Source organism: Anabrus simplex, chromosome 6 (genome assembly GCF_040414725.1).
Source record: "Anabrus simplex isolate iqAnaSimp1 chromosome 6, ASM4041472v1, whole genome shotgun sequence".
Lineage (NCBI taxonomy): Eukaryota > Metazoa > Arthropoda > Insecta > Orthoptera > Tettigoniidae > Anabrus > Anabrus simplex.
The window spans coordinates 23,613,836-23,632,651 of NC_090270.1; the positions used below are offsets into that span (position 1 = coordinate 23,613,836).

The following is an 18,816-nucleotide window of genomic DNA, read 5'->3' on the forward strand; positions in this document are numbered from 1 at the left end:
GACAAGAAAACATCTCACAGTTACCTTTGGCCATCTGGATTTTCCAATGTTCAACTTTTATCTTAAATGCAAACACTTTCTCGCTTAGAAACACAATATAACTATTTCATCCTTGAAGTGACATGTTAAGATTATTCAGTTTCTCATATACGTCAGCCAGACATCACAGTATTAGAAGCCAATTTTCATCCAGAAGCAAAGCTGCGAGTGTAGGACTGGTGTCCAATAGGAAAAGACGAATTTCATTCTTCAGCTCCACAATGCGACGAATTACTCAGCCATGAGACAACCAATGTACCTCCGTGTGCAGTAGAAGCGAATCATATGTAGATCCCATCTTCTCTAACTTCATCGTTCAGCAGTTTATTGACTTCTGGTTGTAATACTTTTGAAGCCAATGCCTCCTTGTGTAACATGCAATGTGTGAATTTTGCAGAATTAGTAACAGCACTCACTCTTGCTCTAAACCCCTTTTTAGCTCCAGTAAATGCCGCCGTCCCATTGGTAGTCTACACATACCAACACAATTTGTCCATGACATATTGTTGTCAATGGAACAGAAATTCATAAGAGAGTAAACATCTTCACCTGCAATCCTTCCTTTCAGAGCTTTGCAAAATAGAAAGTCCTTGTGCATTTCATTTTCATGACCGTAGCGTACAAAAACAAGAAGCTGGGCACTATTTACGATACCAATACTGTCATCAAGTTGCAGGACTAATTTTTGGCTATCATGAAGACTTGGTAGCAATTGATGCTTTACGTTAGAGGCTATGGTTTCAATACCATGAGCCATTATATCATCTGAGAGCGGTATCGACTCCAGACACTCGCCAAACTTTTCTCCATGCATGATCCTGCACATTTTTACAGCTGCAGGAAGATGTAACTTCTCACCAATGATATGTGATGATGTGGGTTTTGCAATTAAATAGGACACCTCGAAGGATGTTCTTAGCGCTTTTTTTTTAAAAAGGAACTGTTACGTGCTTTTCAAGGAATCTGATATTTCCGTTTAGTTATTGCTTATGACGCTTAAAAAATTCTATAGGTTTACTTACACATTGGGATGTTTTGTCTGCAAGTGTCTCTTAAGTTTCACAGGCTTCAAACTATCATTAAAATCTCCAAACATAGAGATCATTCCTGATTATTCAAAAGAATGCTGGTAAAGCTAAAGATAATCGTCTTGTTATTTACGCACTTTGCTTTTGGGTGTAGAATTAATGTTGCTGGGGGAGGGCAGAAGTAGAAGAACAATGTACTTTGATTAAATTTGGTGGTTGGTAGTGTAGCATGTTGTCTGAACATGAAGAGGAAAGTGTTGGGACAAACACCCAGTCCCCGAGCCAGAATAATCATTTGTTTTTACCAGCACCACATCCAGTATATTATTGCCTCTAGTTGGTTCCATCACTTTCTGAATCAACTATCCTTCACATATTAACTTATTTTCCATCTGTTAGTCATGCTTCCTGTCGTTCGCATTACCTTCCCAATTGACATTTGGTAAATTGAGATCTCCCGCTACAATCACATTCCTTTCCATGTTGTTTCCCACATAGCTGATTATCTTTTCAAATAGTTCTGAATTAGCGTCAGTGCTACCCTTTCGTGGTAGCATCATCAAGTTGCCTATTATGTTTAGAAATGAGCCTTACACCTGTAATTTCATATTTGTCATCTTTAACTTTTTTGTAGCTTACAAATTCTTCTTTCACCAGAATGAATACTCCCCATCCTACCATTCCTATGCTATCTCTACGATACACACTTCAGTTCCATGAGAAAATTTCTGCATCCATTAAATCATTTCTCAGCCATGATTCAACTCCTATATCTGGTAAGTAGATATCTATTAAATTACTTAATTCTATTCCTTTCTGTACAATACTTCTACAGTTCAACACTAACATTTCCTGATCGCTGTACCCTTATCACCGCTCCCTAGACCACCCCATTTCCCTGAATGTACCTCTCTATAACCCTTCTTAGCAAATTTCCTAACTTACACATACCACTGCAGTTTAAGTGAAGGCCATCTGAGTGCAGATCCCTATCTCCTACCCACCCATTAGGATCTAGAAATCTCACTCCCAGTTTCCCACATACACACTCCATAGTCTCATTTGAATCCCCAATCACCTTCCAGTCAGTATCCCTCCTCCACAGTACTCCACTGATAACAACCTCCGCTTTCTTAAACTTAACCCGTGCTGCATTTACCAGATCCAACATATCCCCAACTATGTTGGTACTTATATCTGCTTGCCTTGACAACTATGCAAGATGTTAATGTTTGAGTCATCTGTCCATCGACTGGTTTGATAAAGTACTCCATGCCACCCTATCCTGTGCTAACCTTTTCATTTCTACATAACTGTTGCATCCTACGTCTGCTCTAATCTGCTTGTCATATTCATACCTTGGTCTACCCCTACCGTTCTTACCACCTATACTTCCTTTAAAAACCAACTGAACAAGTCCTGGGTGTCTTAAGATGTGTCCTATCATTCTATCTCTTCTTCTCGTCAAATTTAGCCAAATCGATCTCCTCTCACCAATTCAATTCAGTATCTCTTCATTTGATCTATCCATCTCACCTTCAGCATTCTTCTGTAACACCACATTTCAAAAGCTTCTATTCTCTTTCTTTCTGTGCTAGTTATCGTCCATGTTTCACTTTCATACAATGCTACGCTCCACTCAAAAGTCTTCAAAAAAATCTTTCCAATTCCTATATCAATGTTTGAAGTGAGCAAATACCTTTTCTTAAGAAAGCTCTTCCTTGCTTATGCTAGTCTGCATTTTATGTCCTCCTTACTTCTGCCATTAATAGTTATTTTACTACCCAAGAAACAATATTCATCTACTTCCTTTAAGATTCATTTCCTAATCTAATATTTCCTGCATCACCTGCCTTCATTTGACTGCACCCCATTACTTTTGTTTTGGACTTATTTATTTTCATCTTGTACTCCTTACCCAAGACTTCGTCCATACCATTCAGCAGCTTCTCGATATCTTCTGCAGTCTCAGATAAAATAACAATATCATGGGCAAATCTCAAGGTTTTGATTTCCTCTCCTTGGACTGTGATTCCCTTTCCAAATTCCTCTTTGATTTCCTTTACTGCCTGTTCTATGTACACATTGAAAATAGGGGGGCAAACTGCAGCCTTGCCTCAGTCCTTTCTGGATTGCTGCTTCTTTTTCAAAGCCCACAATTCTTATCACCGCAGACTGATTTTTATACAGATTGTAGATAATTCTTCGTTCTCGTTATCTGATCCCAATCATCTTCAGAATCTTAAATAGCTTGATCCAGTCAACATTATTGAATGTCATGTACGTGGGCTTGTCCTTCTTGATTCAATCCTCTAAGATCAGACGTAAAGTCAGGATTGCTTCACGTGTTCCTACATTTCTTCTGAAGCCAAACTGATCTTCTCCCAACTCAGCTTCAAATTATTTTTCCATTCTTCTGTAAATAATACATGTTAAAATTTTGCAGGCATGAGATACTAAACTAATGGTGCGGTAGTGTTCACACCTGTCAGCACCAGCTTTCTTGGGAATAGGTATAACAACATTCTGCGAAAATCGGATGGGACTTCTCCTGTCTCATACATCTTACACACTAAATTGAATAACTTTGCCATGCTGGTTTCTCCTAAGGCAGTCAGTAATTCAGAGGGAATGTCATCAATGCCAGGTGCCTTGTTCCTATTTACGTCACTCACAGCTCTGTCAAACTCCGACTTCAAAATTGGGTCTCCCATTTCATCAGCATCAACAGCCTGTTGGATATGCTCCTGCCATCTTTCTGCTTTGTCTTCTTTTCCTAGAAGTGGCTTTCCATCTGAGCTCTTAATACTCATACACCTAGATTTCCTTTCTCCAAAGGTTTCCTTGATATTCCTGTATGCAGCATCTAACTTTCCCAGGACCATACAACCTTTGACATCCTTGCACTTCTCCTTCAGCCATTCTTCCTTAGCTACCTTGCACTTTCTATCCACTTAATTCTTTAATCTCCTGTATTCTTTTCTGCCCTCTTCATTTCTAGCATTCTTGTATTTTCGTCATTCATCAATCAGGTCTAGTATCACCTGAGTTATCCATTGATTCTTAGTTGATCTTTTCTTCCTTCCTAACATTTCTTCAGCAGCCCTACTGACTTCATTTTTCATGACTATCAACTCTTCCTCTATTGTGTTTCATTCAGTCTTTTCATTTAGCCCTTGTGCAACATGTTCCTTGAAACAATCTCTCACACTGTTTTCTTTCAACTTGTCTAGATCCCATCCTTTTGCATTCTTTCCTTTCTTCAATTTCTTCAACTTCAGATGGCATTTTATGACCAACAAGTTGTGGTCAGAGTCCACGTCTGCACCTTGGAAAGTTTTGCAATCCAACACCTGGTTTCTGTATCTCTGCCTGATCATAATGAAGTATATTTGTTACCTTCCAGTGTCTCCAGGTCTCGTCCACGTATACAGCCGTCGTTTGTGGTGTTTGAACCAAGTATTGGCAAGGACTAAATCAGTGGCGTATCCTGGAATCTCCACTGAGGCATGCAACTAGTAACCATGCAGTTAACACAATGTATTAAGTAAATTTGAATTCTACTCACCCTAATTACATGTAAGTGAACTCGAGCCAAACAGTTTTACTGTAAGTTCCTGGAGTGAACGTGCGTACACAATTCTTGTTTTCTATTTTTAAATTTACGAGAGTCCGCCTCTGTGGTGTAGTGGTTAGTGTGATTAGCTGCCACCCCCGGAGGTCCGGGTTCGATTCCCGGCTCTGCCACGAAATTTGAAAAGTGGTACGAGGGCTGGAACGGGGTTCACTCAGCCTCGGGAGGTCATCTGAGTAGAGGTGGGTTCGATTCCCACCTCAGCCATTCTGGAAGTGGTTTTCCATGGTTTCCCACTTCTCCAGGCAAATGCCGGGATGGTACCTAACTTCATGCCACGGCCGCTTCCTTCCCTCTTCCTTGTCTATCCCTTCCAATATTCCTATACCCCGCAAGGCCCCTGTTCAGCATAGCAGGTGAGGCCGCCTGGGCGAGGTACTGGTCATCTTCCCCAGTTTTGTCCCCGACGCAGAGTCTGAAGCTCCAGGACACTGCCCTTGAGGCGATACAGGTGGGATCCCTCGCTGAGCCCGAAAAGCCGAGGGAAAAGCCAACCCTGGAGGGTAAGCAGATTAAGAAGGAGGAGAAGAAGAAAAATTTTTTTCTACGGGCTTTACGTCGCACCGATACAGATAGGTCTTATGACAACGACGGGATAGGAAAGGCCTAGGAGTTGGAAGGAAGCGGCCGTGGCCTTAATTAAGGTACAGCCCCAGCATTTGCCTGGTGTGAAAATGGGAAACCACGGAAAACCATCTTCAGGGCTGCCGATAGTGGGATTCGAACCTACTATCTCCCGGATGCAAGCTCACAGCCGCGCGCCTCTACACGCACGGCCAACTCGCCCGGTAAAGAAGAAATATACGAGGGAAGGTAGAGGTCTCCCGGCTTGAACTATTTGAATCTTTTCATCAAACGAACGGCCAGTAAACTGATTTACAATTATATCCGTTTTCGACTCATCCATCGTTAATACCACAATAAGCGCAAGATATAATAAAAGACCGAAAACGACGAATAGCACAGGAACAGCACACACAGAATGAACTCACTAATCAGCAAAACACACAATGAATTAACTCACTAGTTAGCCACAACTGAAGCACTGGAGGAAAGTCACCTCAGTGGCATTGGTCAGTTTCGTCACGTTGGGTTCTCACTGGGGGATAATCTGTGGGTCCCGTTCGCTGTAAACATGTCGACTTTCTCCAAGTTGCTAACAGATGGCAGAGGGTAGCACGGGTATGGGGTGACATATTCTGACCAAGTTTCAATTGCAGCGACATCGTTCGGAGGGTTTCAGAACTACGTCTGCCACCGAATGCAATTTTAAGATTGAATGCCTTGCATCCTTAACTTCGCCATGCTGTCTCTTTCTTCCTAGAGAGGAGTAGATGGCGAGACTACACCAGCACCACACGTAGTCAAGCAACGGAACTAGTACAGTTGCGCGGACCTTTTGAACTTCTGAGAGATGAAATCGTTAATATTTGACTTAAAACAACCTAAAATCATACATCAGACAGTTCTTTCTGTTATCATAACGCATGCAGTGAATGCCTTGCATTCAAGGAGAATACGCCCCTGGACTAAATTATGATCAGTGCGGAATTCAACCAGCCGACTTCCTCTTTCATTCCCTTGTCCCAATCCAAATTCTCCTACTGTATTACCTTGTCTTCCTTGGCATACCACTGCATTCCAGTCTCCCATCACAATTAGATTCTCGTCACCTTTTACATATTGTATTAAATCTTCTATCTCTTCATATATTCTTTCGATTTCCTCATCATCCACTGAACTAGTATTTATATAGACCTGCACTATTGTGGTGGGCATTGGTTTGGTGTCTATCTTGACGACAATAATAAATTCTTTCACTATGCTGGTCGTAGTAGCTTACCCGCTGCCCTATTTCCTTATTCATTATTAAACCAACTCCTGCATTTCCCCAGTTTGACTTTTTTTTTTTTTTGTGCTATGGGCTTTACGTCGCACCGACACAGATAGGTCTTATGGCGACGATGGGATAGGAAAGGCCTAGGAGTTGGAAGGAAGCGGCCGTGGCATTAATTAAGGTATAGCCCCAGCATTTGCCTGGTGTGAAAATGGAAAACCACGGAAAACCATTTTCAGGGCTGCCGATATTGGGATTCGAACCTACTATCTCCCGGATGCAAGCTCACAGCCGCGCGCCTCTACGCGCATGGCCAACTCGCCCGGTACCAGTTCGATTTTGTGTTGATAATTCAGTAGTCACCTGACCAAATATCCTGTTCTTCCTGCCAACGTACTTCACTCATACCAACTACATCTAACTTTAGTTATCAATCTCCCTTTTCAGATTCTCTAACCTACCGCAACGATTCAAACTTCTAACATTCCACGCTCCGACTCGCAGAATGTCGGTATCCATCTTCCTGATGATCGCCCCCTCCCATGTAGTCCCCACTCGGAGATCCGAATGGGGACTAGTTTACCTCTGGAATATTTTACCCAGGAGGAAGCCATCATCAGTACATCATTCATACAGAGGGAGCTGCATGTCCTCAGGAGGTAGTTACGGCTGTAGTTTCCCGTTGCTTTCAGGCGTGTAGCAGTATCAACGCAGCTAAGCCATGTTGAGTATTATTATAAGGCCGTATCAGTCGTCAATCATCTAGACTGCCGCCCTTGCAACTACCGAAAGGCTGCTACCCCCCTTTCGATGAACCATTCCTTAGTCCAGTCTCTCAACAGATACCCATCCAATATGGTTGCACCTGTGGCTCGACTATCTGCTTCATTGGGACAAGCAAGCCTCCCCACCGTGGCAAGGTCACATGGTTCGCAGGGGATACTCGGTTATTTTTCCAAATTATTTATCAGTATGACCAATCCTCTAACGCGTATATACCTGGCTCACATTGCTTCCGAACCCCCTGTGTATATTTCACTTCTTTTAGCTTTCTTACCTGAGCATAAAGGGATCTTTGTATACATTCATTAATTACCTAATATTTCAATTGACAGGTGTATTTATTTCTTACAGGAAACTGGCAAGAAGATGCCTCCTAACGAACCTATCGATGGGTCTTACATCGACTGGATTCGGATGGGCACTACAGTGGCCACGAATGCCCTCCTTGAACGCAAGGGAGAGCGCATGGCCCTGCTTATCAACAAGGGCTTTAAGGATCTACTCTACATTGGCAACCAAGCACGGCCTCAAATCTTTGACCTGGTAACGTCAAATTTGAAACATTATCGTTAACTTGTGAAATCCTTACATCAAATGTTCCACCTTTACAATACTGTAAATCATCTTTATTGTTAAGACTACATTAAAATATATTAATGAGACATGTTTCATCCTGCTTTCGAGACATCTTCATTCCTTGTTTTGAACAGGTTTCAAAAAATTAGGGTTGAGTCCTTCTTTGAGACAGTTTTTTAAGAAAAGGACGTTCTTACCTTATTTTTCATTAATATACTGTATTTTAATGTAGTCTTAACAATAGTGATGACTCACAGTATTGCAAAGGTGGAATATTTGATGTAAGGATTTTACAAGTTAATACAGTACTTAATGACAGTACAGGCTGAAATATGAAATTTATCATGTGTAATTACTTTCTCATTCTGTAAATCAAAATGCAATTGAGCTGCCCCTTTTCCACATAAATCTTCCTACTTTCTAGACAAGTACTATGACTGTTCTGCTAGAATGGTAGGGGTAGAGTGGGGGAATTCTGATCACTTAAACGATGACTAATAGAAGTCAGCTATTTATACATTCAGGAAATCTAACAAAATGGATAATTGTTTATTGACATGTTATCGTCTTGATTACACATGGAAGTACAGAAAATATTGTAAGCTTAACAGAGAAAATATAAATTTTTACAATACCTACAGCTGATCGGAGTTATAAAGCAATTGATCGGAATTGACCCAACACATGGGTCATTTCAATCACTTATTTAGAACCATAGGAACAACACAAAAAATAAAAATAAAGCACTATCTTATAGTCAGTTAAAACAATAATCACACTTTTTGGTGTGTCATAATCCTGCACGCTGCGTGGACCCGCTCTGAGCATAGAGTGTACTTTTCCTGGCTGTGTTCACCACATAAGATGCAAATGTCTTTCTTGTTGCAAATTGTGGGCTCTGTGTCATTCCACTCACCCTTGTCACAGAGATCATGAGATGCAACATCTTCCTCGGACGAACTATCATTGATGATTGGACTTGCCCCAACTTGTTATATTGGAAATTACACATTGCCGCCACTTAACAAAGTTGGATATTAAAACTGCAACAAATAAACTCATATTATTACTTCTCCTGGTATCACATTCTGTAAAATTATTGTAGTAATTCATAAACATCTGTAGCTTACCTGGTAATTATCGACTCAGCTTCCTAATAAGAACATATCACAAAATGCAGAACTTCCGCCACTCTTCAAATGAGCTGCGCTACTGTTTTGGCTGCTCTGCAGGAGGCTTCAAACACTTCCCTGTTGATGTCAGTGCTAAACAGAACACTGTTCTCATTCTTGTTTCTGAATAAAAGCCGTGATTGGAGTTACCTCTTTGATGGTTTCTGTTTGATGCAGTCAGAGTTGTACAATTGTTGATAAAGGGTTATCTATACATTATGTAATATAGAGGGTTATGCTAAAACAATTTCAAAGTAAGTTAGTATATTTACAGGCCTCATTAAGTAACATAAACATCATTGTCCTCCTTCCCCAGGTCGGAGCACTTATGGCACTTCTCCACCTTCCTCTCTCCTTCCATCATTTTGTCCCAATCCAGGTTTCTTCTTCTTGCACTCCTCTTTATTGAATCGATCCATCTCCCTCTCGCTCGCATTCCCTCGAACTTCATCTCCATCTCTTTGCTCCTCCATCCTCTTTACATGTTTAAACCATCTTAGTTGACTCCTATCAATTCTCTCATTTAGGTTTTCCATTCTGACCTTTCTCACATCTTTGTTTCTCCATCTGTCTTTCCTTGTCTTTCCTGTCATACTTCTTTGGTATTTCATTTTACTGGCTTGAATTCTACTCTCCTCCCTGCTTGTCATTGTCCAGGTCAATACGGGTGCATAATACATTTTGTACATTATCTCTTTACACTTCCTTGTTCCAGACAAGGTTTCTTACTCTCTGATAGAATGCATTGCACCCTCCATGTTCAGTCTTCTATTCTGCATTAATTCACTCCCTAGGTGTTTGAAACTGTCAACAATTCCAATGCTATCACACCAAGTTTCACAATGCCTTTCCCTTATCTTTCTCATCTTTCATTGTCTTGCTTTACTGTACACTGATTTTCATACCATACTTTTCAGTTTTCTTGTTCAGAGCATCAAGTTGTTTATTTCTTCCCTACACACAATATCACCTGCAAATAGTAATAATTTCATCTCCCTATTCCAAAATGCTTCCTTTGTCTCCTTTAAATTTTGTCCATAACCATAAGAAATAAAAGAGGCCACAGTATACTCCCCTGTCTTAGTCCAGTTCCATTTCTAAATTATTCTCTCTTTCCAACAATGGCGTATACTGAGGGCTACAAAGGCTATCGGTGAAGCCCAAACCTCAAATGAGAATGATGGAAGTCTAAAGCACATTATAATGTAAGCATGTGACACGTTGTTCCATTTACAAAACTTGAAAGCAATGAGAAAAAACGTTGTACACATTTCTGAGTGCAAGGCATCGGAGACCGATATTGCAGTCCATGCTCTGCGTCCCTCTCCCCTCAACCCAGTTCATGTGGGTTGCTGATGTTTGCCCGATAGGTGCAGGGACCGGAGGGATAGGTAAGCTAGGCTTCGGTCCATCAAATCACCACTGCTTACAATAGCACCCATGCGTTCCTCATCGTGTATACTTTCTCACCTCATACTCATAGATAACAGTGTGCTGATATATCATTCCCGTTACTTCTACATCCTTGTAGGAAGACACTACTGGGCTGCTTTTATAGGAGTAATTAAGAGCCCTGCATGGATGCAGATATCCACGAAGTTAGTGTCTTGGCGGATACAAACTGTATGGCAGTGCAGATAATTTTGCTGATAATTTCTAAATAATGATGTTTATTGATTTTCACTCAGGTATACTCTTATTTTTGTTTGTGATTGGGCGACCCTTGACATTGGTAGGGGAGAATAGTGATATATAAAGAGCCTTGAGATCCTAAAGCCATAAATCTGACGTGAGCCTATCTGAGTCATGCCTTCAATTAATGGAAGGATGGCACAAAGGTCAATACATTGGTAGTTGTTGCAAAGAAAATCCCTCATAAACCTGTGACTGGTGGGGTTCTGGTGCCAGGCCTATTGAATTATGTTAACAGATCTACCCGTTTCAATACTTTGGGTGTAAGACACTTTAGTTAAATATTTACAATATCCGCAGATAACAATTCGCGGATGTGGATGAAGGAAGGGTGGATGTGGGCCGGATATTATTTTTTGTATCGGCGCAGGTCTCTAGGAGTAATATATTTTTCTTTTTATAGGTAGGTCTGCTAAAATGAAATGCAATCATTCAGGTTAAGTGTTCTCTTTTGTTCGTTGGAATAGAACCTGTGATCATGGGTCGGATATCACCACTGATCTCCCAAGGAAGCTAATGAGCCAGTAAATGATGCGTATGACCTCTGGTACCGTAATGCTGTAAAATTCAGAATGTATATTTAATAATAATAATGATGACAATAACAATAATAATGGTGCATGTATCTGTATAGGTTTGATATCCTGACCTAATGAGGGTGAAATGAATGGCGAAGACGTCATAAACACCCAGTCCCCAAGTCAGGAGAATTAACAGTACGAGGGGGTTGATTCTGAGAACTGAACTGAACTGGGGTCATCAGACCAAAGGCAAGCATTGTATCCATTTAGCTACAAAGCTGGACTTTGCAATTTGCTAAACCTTCGACTACCATCTCCACTGATGTGGTGTTGAGTATTGACCGTAGCAGAGATCAGGGCAGTAGCTTGTTTAGCAGGCTACTCCGTTGGCTATTGGCTGCAGCTCAAAAGTCGTAAAAGGCTTGATATTCACTAAACAAACCATCGAAGAGGCGTAACCTAAGTAGTGCTAGCCCAAGTCATGGACTCAGCATTCGCCACTACTTTCCAAATGGAGTCTGTATACTGCTGACACAGTTTTTGTACATTACTTGCACCATTTCTACAGTTTGTGTATCCAGTGTCTTTTTGACCATGGTTTTCCACACCTTCTCCCTGGGAACACTATCGAATACCTTTGTTAGATTTATGAATGTTATGACCAGATCCTTCCCATACTCCCAGTTCTTTTTCATTAATCGCCTCATGCTGTAGATCCTCCACTTCTCTAAAGCCTTGCTGTTTCTCTTGCAACTTCTATGAGGGTCGAGTCATTAGTCATGGCAACATTTATTTTCTCGCGAACAGGAGACAACACGGAAAATCTAAGATATGCATTTGGAAATATAGGGCATATACGTATGCATAGTGCTTGAAGACAAATTCTGACTTCAGGAGATTCTCATACAAAAGTGACAGAACACAGACCATTGGTAAACATTGTTTTATTATGGTACAGACAGCAAATACACAAGACTACATACAAAGGACAGGTCTCCACTGGTTATAGATCTTTGAAATAATCACCCAAGGTTTCCACTGTGCGTTTCCAGTGGTGGGACACCACTCCAGACGCAACTGTTTATGTTGTGGTGTTAATGGCAGTCTGCGCATGGTAAGGTAATTCCCTAGTCCAGCTGCTGCTAGCCTGCGACCAATGGTGTGGGTAACACAGAATGTGGCAGGGAGTCCATTACTACTTCTTGGATGGCAGGGGTTACGATGTTGGTGGTGTACAATACGGCGATCCTCCTAAGTGGTGGTCAGATGTGGTCGATCGGAACCTTGACGATAACTATGCCTGGATGCTTCAAGTTTTTGTCAGGCAGTGTATATCAAGTGATAGGAATAAGAACTTTTAATAGGATGATCAGTGTGGGAAGAGAGAGAGCAACAGAAAGAGGACAGTCTCACACAGTCACACACTGCCGTCTCTCCTCATCTGTCCCAGATCTCCTAAATCCATCACTTTTCAGCCCCTAACACGCTTTTTTCTGCTTCCCGCCTTTATCAGGATGGCCATTTACAGCACCTATGTATTAATTAGTTGAGGAGTAAAGTCTAGAGCAGTAACATCCAGAGTGCTTCACGCTGTGCAAATTTGTACAGCTGTGCACCTGAAAATGCACAGTGCAAAGTTGGAGTTGTGTTCGTTCGGTCACAGTAGACATTATGGGAGGGACGTATCCAGCAATGCTACTCACGTGTTTCATTAACAAATCCATTATCAGACCACTCCCTTGCAATCTGTTAAAGGTGAATGACTACTGTATATTTTTAAAACATGGCAACTCCTAAAAAGTGGCGAAGCGGTGATTTACCACAACAATTTAAGAAAGGATGGGAGTTAAAATATTTTTTACTTCTGGTGAAGAGAACTCAAAACCTTTAATTTGTTCTCGCATAATGGCCAGTCATCAGAAGTTTACGCCATTATAACGCCGTTCATAAAGAAGACTTTGGTGCCATACTGGACAAAGAAAGACAAGCAAAGCTGATAGGGCTCAAGGCTATCAATTAAGCACCTGAACAAGAGGCTGCTGTATGTTTGATTTTCTGCTTGTCAACAGTTTGCAAGTAACCTTAACAATCATCTTTAGTTATATGTATTATTAAACTTCATACGTTACACAATTGTAACAACTGAAGCACCTAGACAGGAGTTTACAAAACATTTGAAGAAAGTTAACATTATGGTTTGTTAGTAATAATGAACAAATTCTTCTTTTCTTTTTTAATTATATGTTTGGAGAAAAACATGGAAGAAGGTTAACAACCCCAAATGGTCATTTTAGACATTGAAATGCTTCCATTTAATGATTTAATAATACTAATATTTTAACTGTAAATCTGCATATATGTTACATAATTTGTAATTGCTAATTGACTTTTCTCTCTCATTTTCATACTTGCAGGAGGAAATGCTACATAAAACAGCATTATTTCAGGCTAACTATAATGTGACTTTAAAAATAGCCAAAAATTGAAAACCATTTTTTGAAGGCAAATTTATCAAAGAGTGTCTCATCGATGCTGGCTGAGTTGTATGCCCATCACTTGTCAGCAAATTCGAAGAAATCAGTAAACTTTACTGCAAATACATTCGTCACCTAACATTTGACTTATAAACATTTCTTGAACAAGGACACTCCCCCACCGTGAGGAGTGGAGGGGTAGGAAGGAAGGTAGGAAGGAAGGAAGGAAGGAAGGAAGGAAGGAAGGAAGGACTGACATATGGTAAGGGAGGGGTGAAGGCCGACCTTGGACGCTCCTGGCATAGAGTTACATGCCTTTCTTGATTCTTCTGTTTTCTTTCCTGATACCTTCATTCATCAAAGGGTTAGGATACAAAGGCATCCAGATAACGGAAGGAAAAGGGAGGAGATGAAAATAATGCTGGTCAAGCATTTTGATTTTTTTTTTTCATCTTCCCTTTCTTTTCTTCCATGTCTCACTGACCTTTCATTGTTTTATTCTGTTATATGCTCCTATTCATGTTCCAGGCTTGAATTGTCACAATTTCTACCTTTCCATTCCTAGAATAAGAAGGCTCAGAGTATACTCCAAGGTATTGGTGAACAGAAGCTCCTCTCATAGTTGTTGGATTCCAGCATCTCAAATCAAGACCACCATCGGTTCAAACAGTGCATCAGCTTATTGCCAAGAACTACAGTGGCAAGAGATGCATCAGTAAGGCTCTGTGGTAATGGCAAACATTGACACCACTCATGCTCCGTCTGATTTTTATTTGCCTTGGAAAACCTGGATAATTCTTAACAGGGTTTGAACTTGCCATTCATAGCAGAAATGAGCTTGTCCAGGTCTGCAGAGAAATGGATGCAGATGAATTAGGATTGACTAGGAGAAAGCTAATGTATTTGCAAGACAGCAGTGTATGAAGATGTGCAGATGGTTCTTGTCTCTTGTGCTTTCTTTCTGTTGCTTCCCCTTCCAGCACTGATCTATCATTGTTTTCATCCTGTTATATTTTCCTTTTCATGTTCCTGTATATCTTTAATTGAAACTTGTTTATTCCTCCTTTCCGTTATGAGTGGTGAGTATGATCTTTTCCTCCCTGTGACTGCAGAGAATTTCAGCAATCCATCCACTATATTGACAAAGAGTGCTGAAAGAGAGCATTTCTAGATTGCCTATGACTTTTTCAGCATCTCAGTGCATGAAAAATTTTGATGTATCATTTAAAGCATTGTTAATAACGTTTAATGTTTGTTTTATAAGTGTGAGTGGCAATGAATGAATGAATGAATGAAATGAATGAATAAATGAATTAATTAATAAATTAATAAATAGTGTAAATAAAATAAAATAAATAAATAAATTTAAAATGAGAAATTTTGGTAGTATGCTAACAACATCCTCAAAGTGTATATCGGGCCATCTACAGCTAATTTTTTTTTTTTTTTTTTTTTTTTCTTCTGGTGGTTGTACTTCGCACCGAGACAGATAGGTCTTATGGCGACGATGGGATAGGAAAGATCTAGGAGTTGGAAGGAAGCAGCCATGGCCTTAATTAAGGTACAGCCCCAACATTTGCCTGGTATGAAAATGGGAAACCACCGAAAACCATATTCAGGGCTGCTGACAGTGGGATTCGAACCCCTGGCTCGCGGATGCAAGCTCACAGCTGCGCGCCTACAGCTAATCTAACTTTGCATTACAGGAAATAGTGACTCCAGAGATCCTCTATGAGACAGTGGTGGAAGTGGATTGTCGAGTGGTTCCTGCTCTACCTGGTCGCTGCTTGCTGCGTGAGACGGCAGGGAACAAGTACGCCGGCTGGAGGCAGGTTCGAGGTACCACAGGTGAGGAGCTGCTGGTAGCTAAGGAGCTGGATGTTAAACAGCTGACTGCCGACCTCGCAGCACTGAAGAAGAAGGGGATAGATAGTATCTCCGTTGTCCTGGCACATTCCTACATGTGAGTAAGACTCTCATTGCCCAGACCTGGACATTTCAATTCATATACAGGGTGTCTCTTATAAACCCAGACCGAACGCACGGTGTTTGTGCTCTCCACTACGGCAGCTGATGTATGAGAGATGCGCTTGTAGTTCTTGACCTCTCAAACAGCCTGCACATGTTTGACTTGAATCTCAGCTGTTAACACGGTGAGACAGTTATCATTGCAACACCGTATTTTCGTATGGAAAAGTTCTGGTTTCATCTTCATGGTCATGTGAACAGTCATAACTCTCGCTATTGGTGTGCAGAAAATTCTAATGGTGTTTATGTTTTTATGAAATACTCTCCCCTTTTCTGGGGTCGCTCAGTCGGCGGAGCGACAGTCCCAAAGGGTGGAACGTTCGCAGGGCCAACTTTACTGTTTCGGGACAGACCTTCTGAATTATTTGTATTTGCAGGGCTATAGGTGACTGGATAGGTAACACAGCGTGAAAAAAATCAGAACAAACTAACAATAACATTTATTCAATAAACAACAGTCTGGACAATGCAGATGAGAAAAGGAAACAACTATTTACACAAATAAAACTCAAATCGACTGCTTCCAATCTGTAACATGAATATATGTACACAGCATGCTTATGGGTTTCAATTGATTCAACCTGTCTTCATTTAAACACCATCCGAAATCATGCTTCAGGTCAAATCCTTGATTTATGGAACTGTAACATTGGACCAATCATAATGTTAGCGACAGTGTCATTATGACCAATAGTGCTACATTAGATCATTAAATTATATGATATTCTCTTGAGGGGTAAATTTTTTACCAATTTTACTACCCCTTCATATAAGTTCTGTGTAAATTCCCATCAATTTATTTACTAATTCATCATGGCTTTTTGGAAAATCATTTGATAAATTTTCTAGAAATTTCCTTTACCAATTTTTGGAGAATTCAGCATATTTCCATTTTTAAAATTCTTTCACATTACTGAGAAAGATTCACTTACAAAATACTTGGAAAATCTCTGAACATTATTGTAAGAAAATCTTTCAACATTACATTGAAAATTCTTTACAATTTCATTGGAAAATTCATTTAACATTTAATTTGGAAATTCTTTGCCAAGTTTCTCCTCCTTCACAGATTACATTTGACTGTATTCTTTTATTGACAATTTTAAATGATTTTTCACTTACTAACACACGGTGGATAGATAGCAGAGTATCACGTAGCGAAACGCGCAACCAACAGAAACCAAAACTCCATTTGACAATAAACCACATGAAAAATCACCAAAAGAATTAACACTTGTTGAAACACATGGACAAGCTGTCACACAATTACCCAATCTCCCCCAATTATTTATCAGCAGATTATATCATAGTATCAAGGTTATCATTATTATTATTATTATTATTTCATTATTATTATACCTCCCTTCAGAATTAGGTTGAAGACCCTCACATTATTTGCAGATAATAGCAATGAATCACCATGACCTGTGATGAATGACCAAAATAGGATGAATAAAAAAAAAATAGAAGAAACAATCATCACCACTATCAGTTAGGGATACATTGAAGAATGCAGGGAAAGGAAGAAACAAATTATTGAGTCATTATTTTACACAATATAAGTTGTTGAGCGAAAGTTTATTATTATTCCCTGAATAATTAACCATATCACCATAAATCACAATATCCTTACGACTAACATGTACCCTAGCGGTCATCGTGTTGTCCAATATCATAAAATTTTATCATCGCAATCGTCGCTCACATTTAACTCTCAACAAAAAGTTTAAATTGTTCTGACTCATTATTATTATATCCCTGATTATTACTCCTAAACGCATCATCTCGATGAGCTGCCTACTGTCCACAGCTATCACTTTCCCTCGTAAGGTCAGACTTACTTCACAAATCATTTCTTTACCAAAGCTACGATTTAATTATTATTTTAACATAATCCAATAATTTATTATTATTGTCATGATTTTTAATGAAGTCACACATTATTATTATTATTATTATTATTATTATTATTATTATTATTATTATTATTATTATTATTATTATTATTATTATTATCCTTCATTCCCCAGTATTTCATTTCAAAGACCTTAATTACACGTAACCTCGTGAAATTCGCTAACAACTGGGGTTATCAATCACTGGATCAACACAGCAATGTTCCAAGAAATGTACAAAATGAAATCAATGAATCAATGACTACTCTACCATCACCATGACTGAAATACTACATCTCTAACTAATCTATGTTTCATTATATAAGAATACAATCCAACTAGCAATCTATTGAAAGAGAAGAAAATGTGACAAGAGTACTTATTATTCCGATGTAAATTTCCGGCGTCTTGAATATAGGTGTAGATGTCGGTTCCTCCTCCGGATTATGGCGGGTTGTAGATGAACAAATTCATCGTGCTAACTCACATACGTCGGCTTAAAACATCAGGATTCCTGTGCAGTCAAATAGTGTAGAATCACTCCAGCGGTGTTTTAGAGTTCCCCAGGATTGGTCGGTCCATGATGACGGCTTGCCTTCGTTGATGTTGCTGAAACTAAAATTTATTATTAAAATTTGATCCACACTCATCAGTTTGCCTTACAGTACTTAATAGAGGATGATTGCCTAGTTGTACTTCCTCATAAAACAATAATCACCACCACCACTATAGTACTTAACTGGCGCAATGATGTACACTGTGGTTCAACCCTACAGAAAGCTTCAAAATCTTGACCTCATTTATCAATTTACAGATCATCGTTGAGTTGTCGGAATCTAGAATAATCCATAATATTACTGTTGGAAATGATGTTCCTCGGCCAGGTTTATTCTCGAAGATTCCATTTCAATGATAATGTTCCCTCGTAATTCCTACTAGAACATTCCATAAATTTCTGCGGCAACACTTGATGTAACGTCGTGTACTGACCGTCCGTGGTTTGGAAACTTCCACCCAGGAAAATGTGCGGCAACAATATATCGCACTAGGCTGATCCCTCTAAACAGAAAATTAAATTAGCATACTCGAATACCATAATCGTCGTGCAGTACTATCTTGTAGTCAACTTGTTCCTTC

The 18,816-nt window shown here is 39.8% G+C and overlaps 1 protein-coding gene across 2 annotated transcripts in view; it reads left to right on the plus strand.

Annotated features, from left to right (window-relative positions):
* The window catches only part of LOC136875423 (5-oxoprolinase), a 352,212-nt gene that overhangs the window by 95,872 nt on the left and 237,524 nt on the right, over positions 1-18,816 (plus strand). For both annotated transcript variants that reach the window (XM_067148979.2, XM_067148980.2), the window contains exons 2-3: positions 7,673-7,864; positions 15,463-15,719. In XM_067148979.2, coding sequence (XP_067005080.2) covers positions 7,673-7,864; positions 15,463-15,719 — 449 coding nt within the window. The remainder of the gene's footprint in view (positions 1-7,672; positions 7,865-15,462; positions 15,720-18,816) is intronic.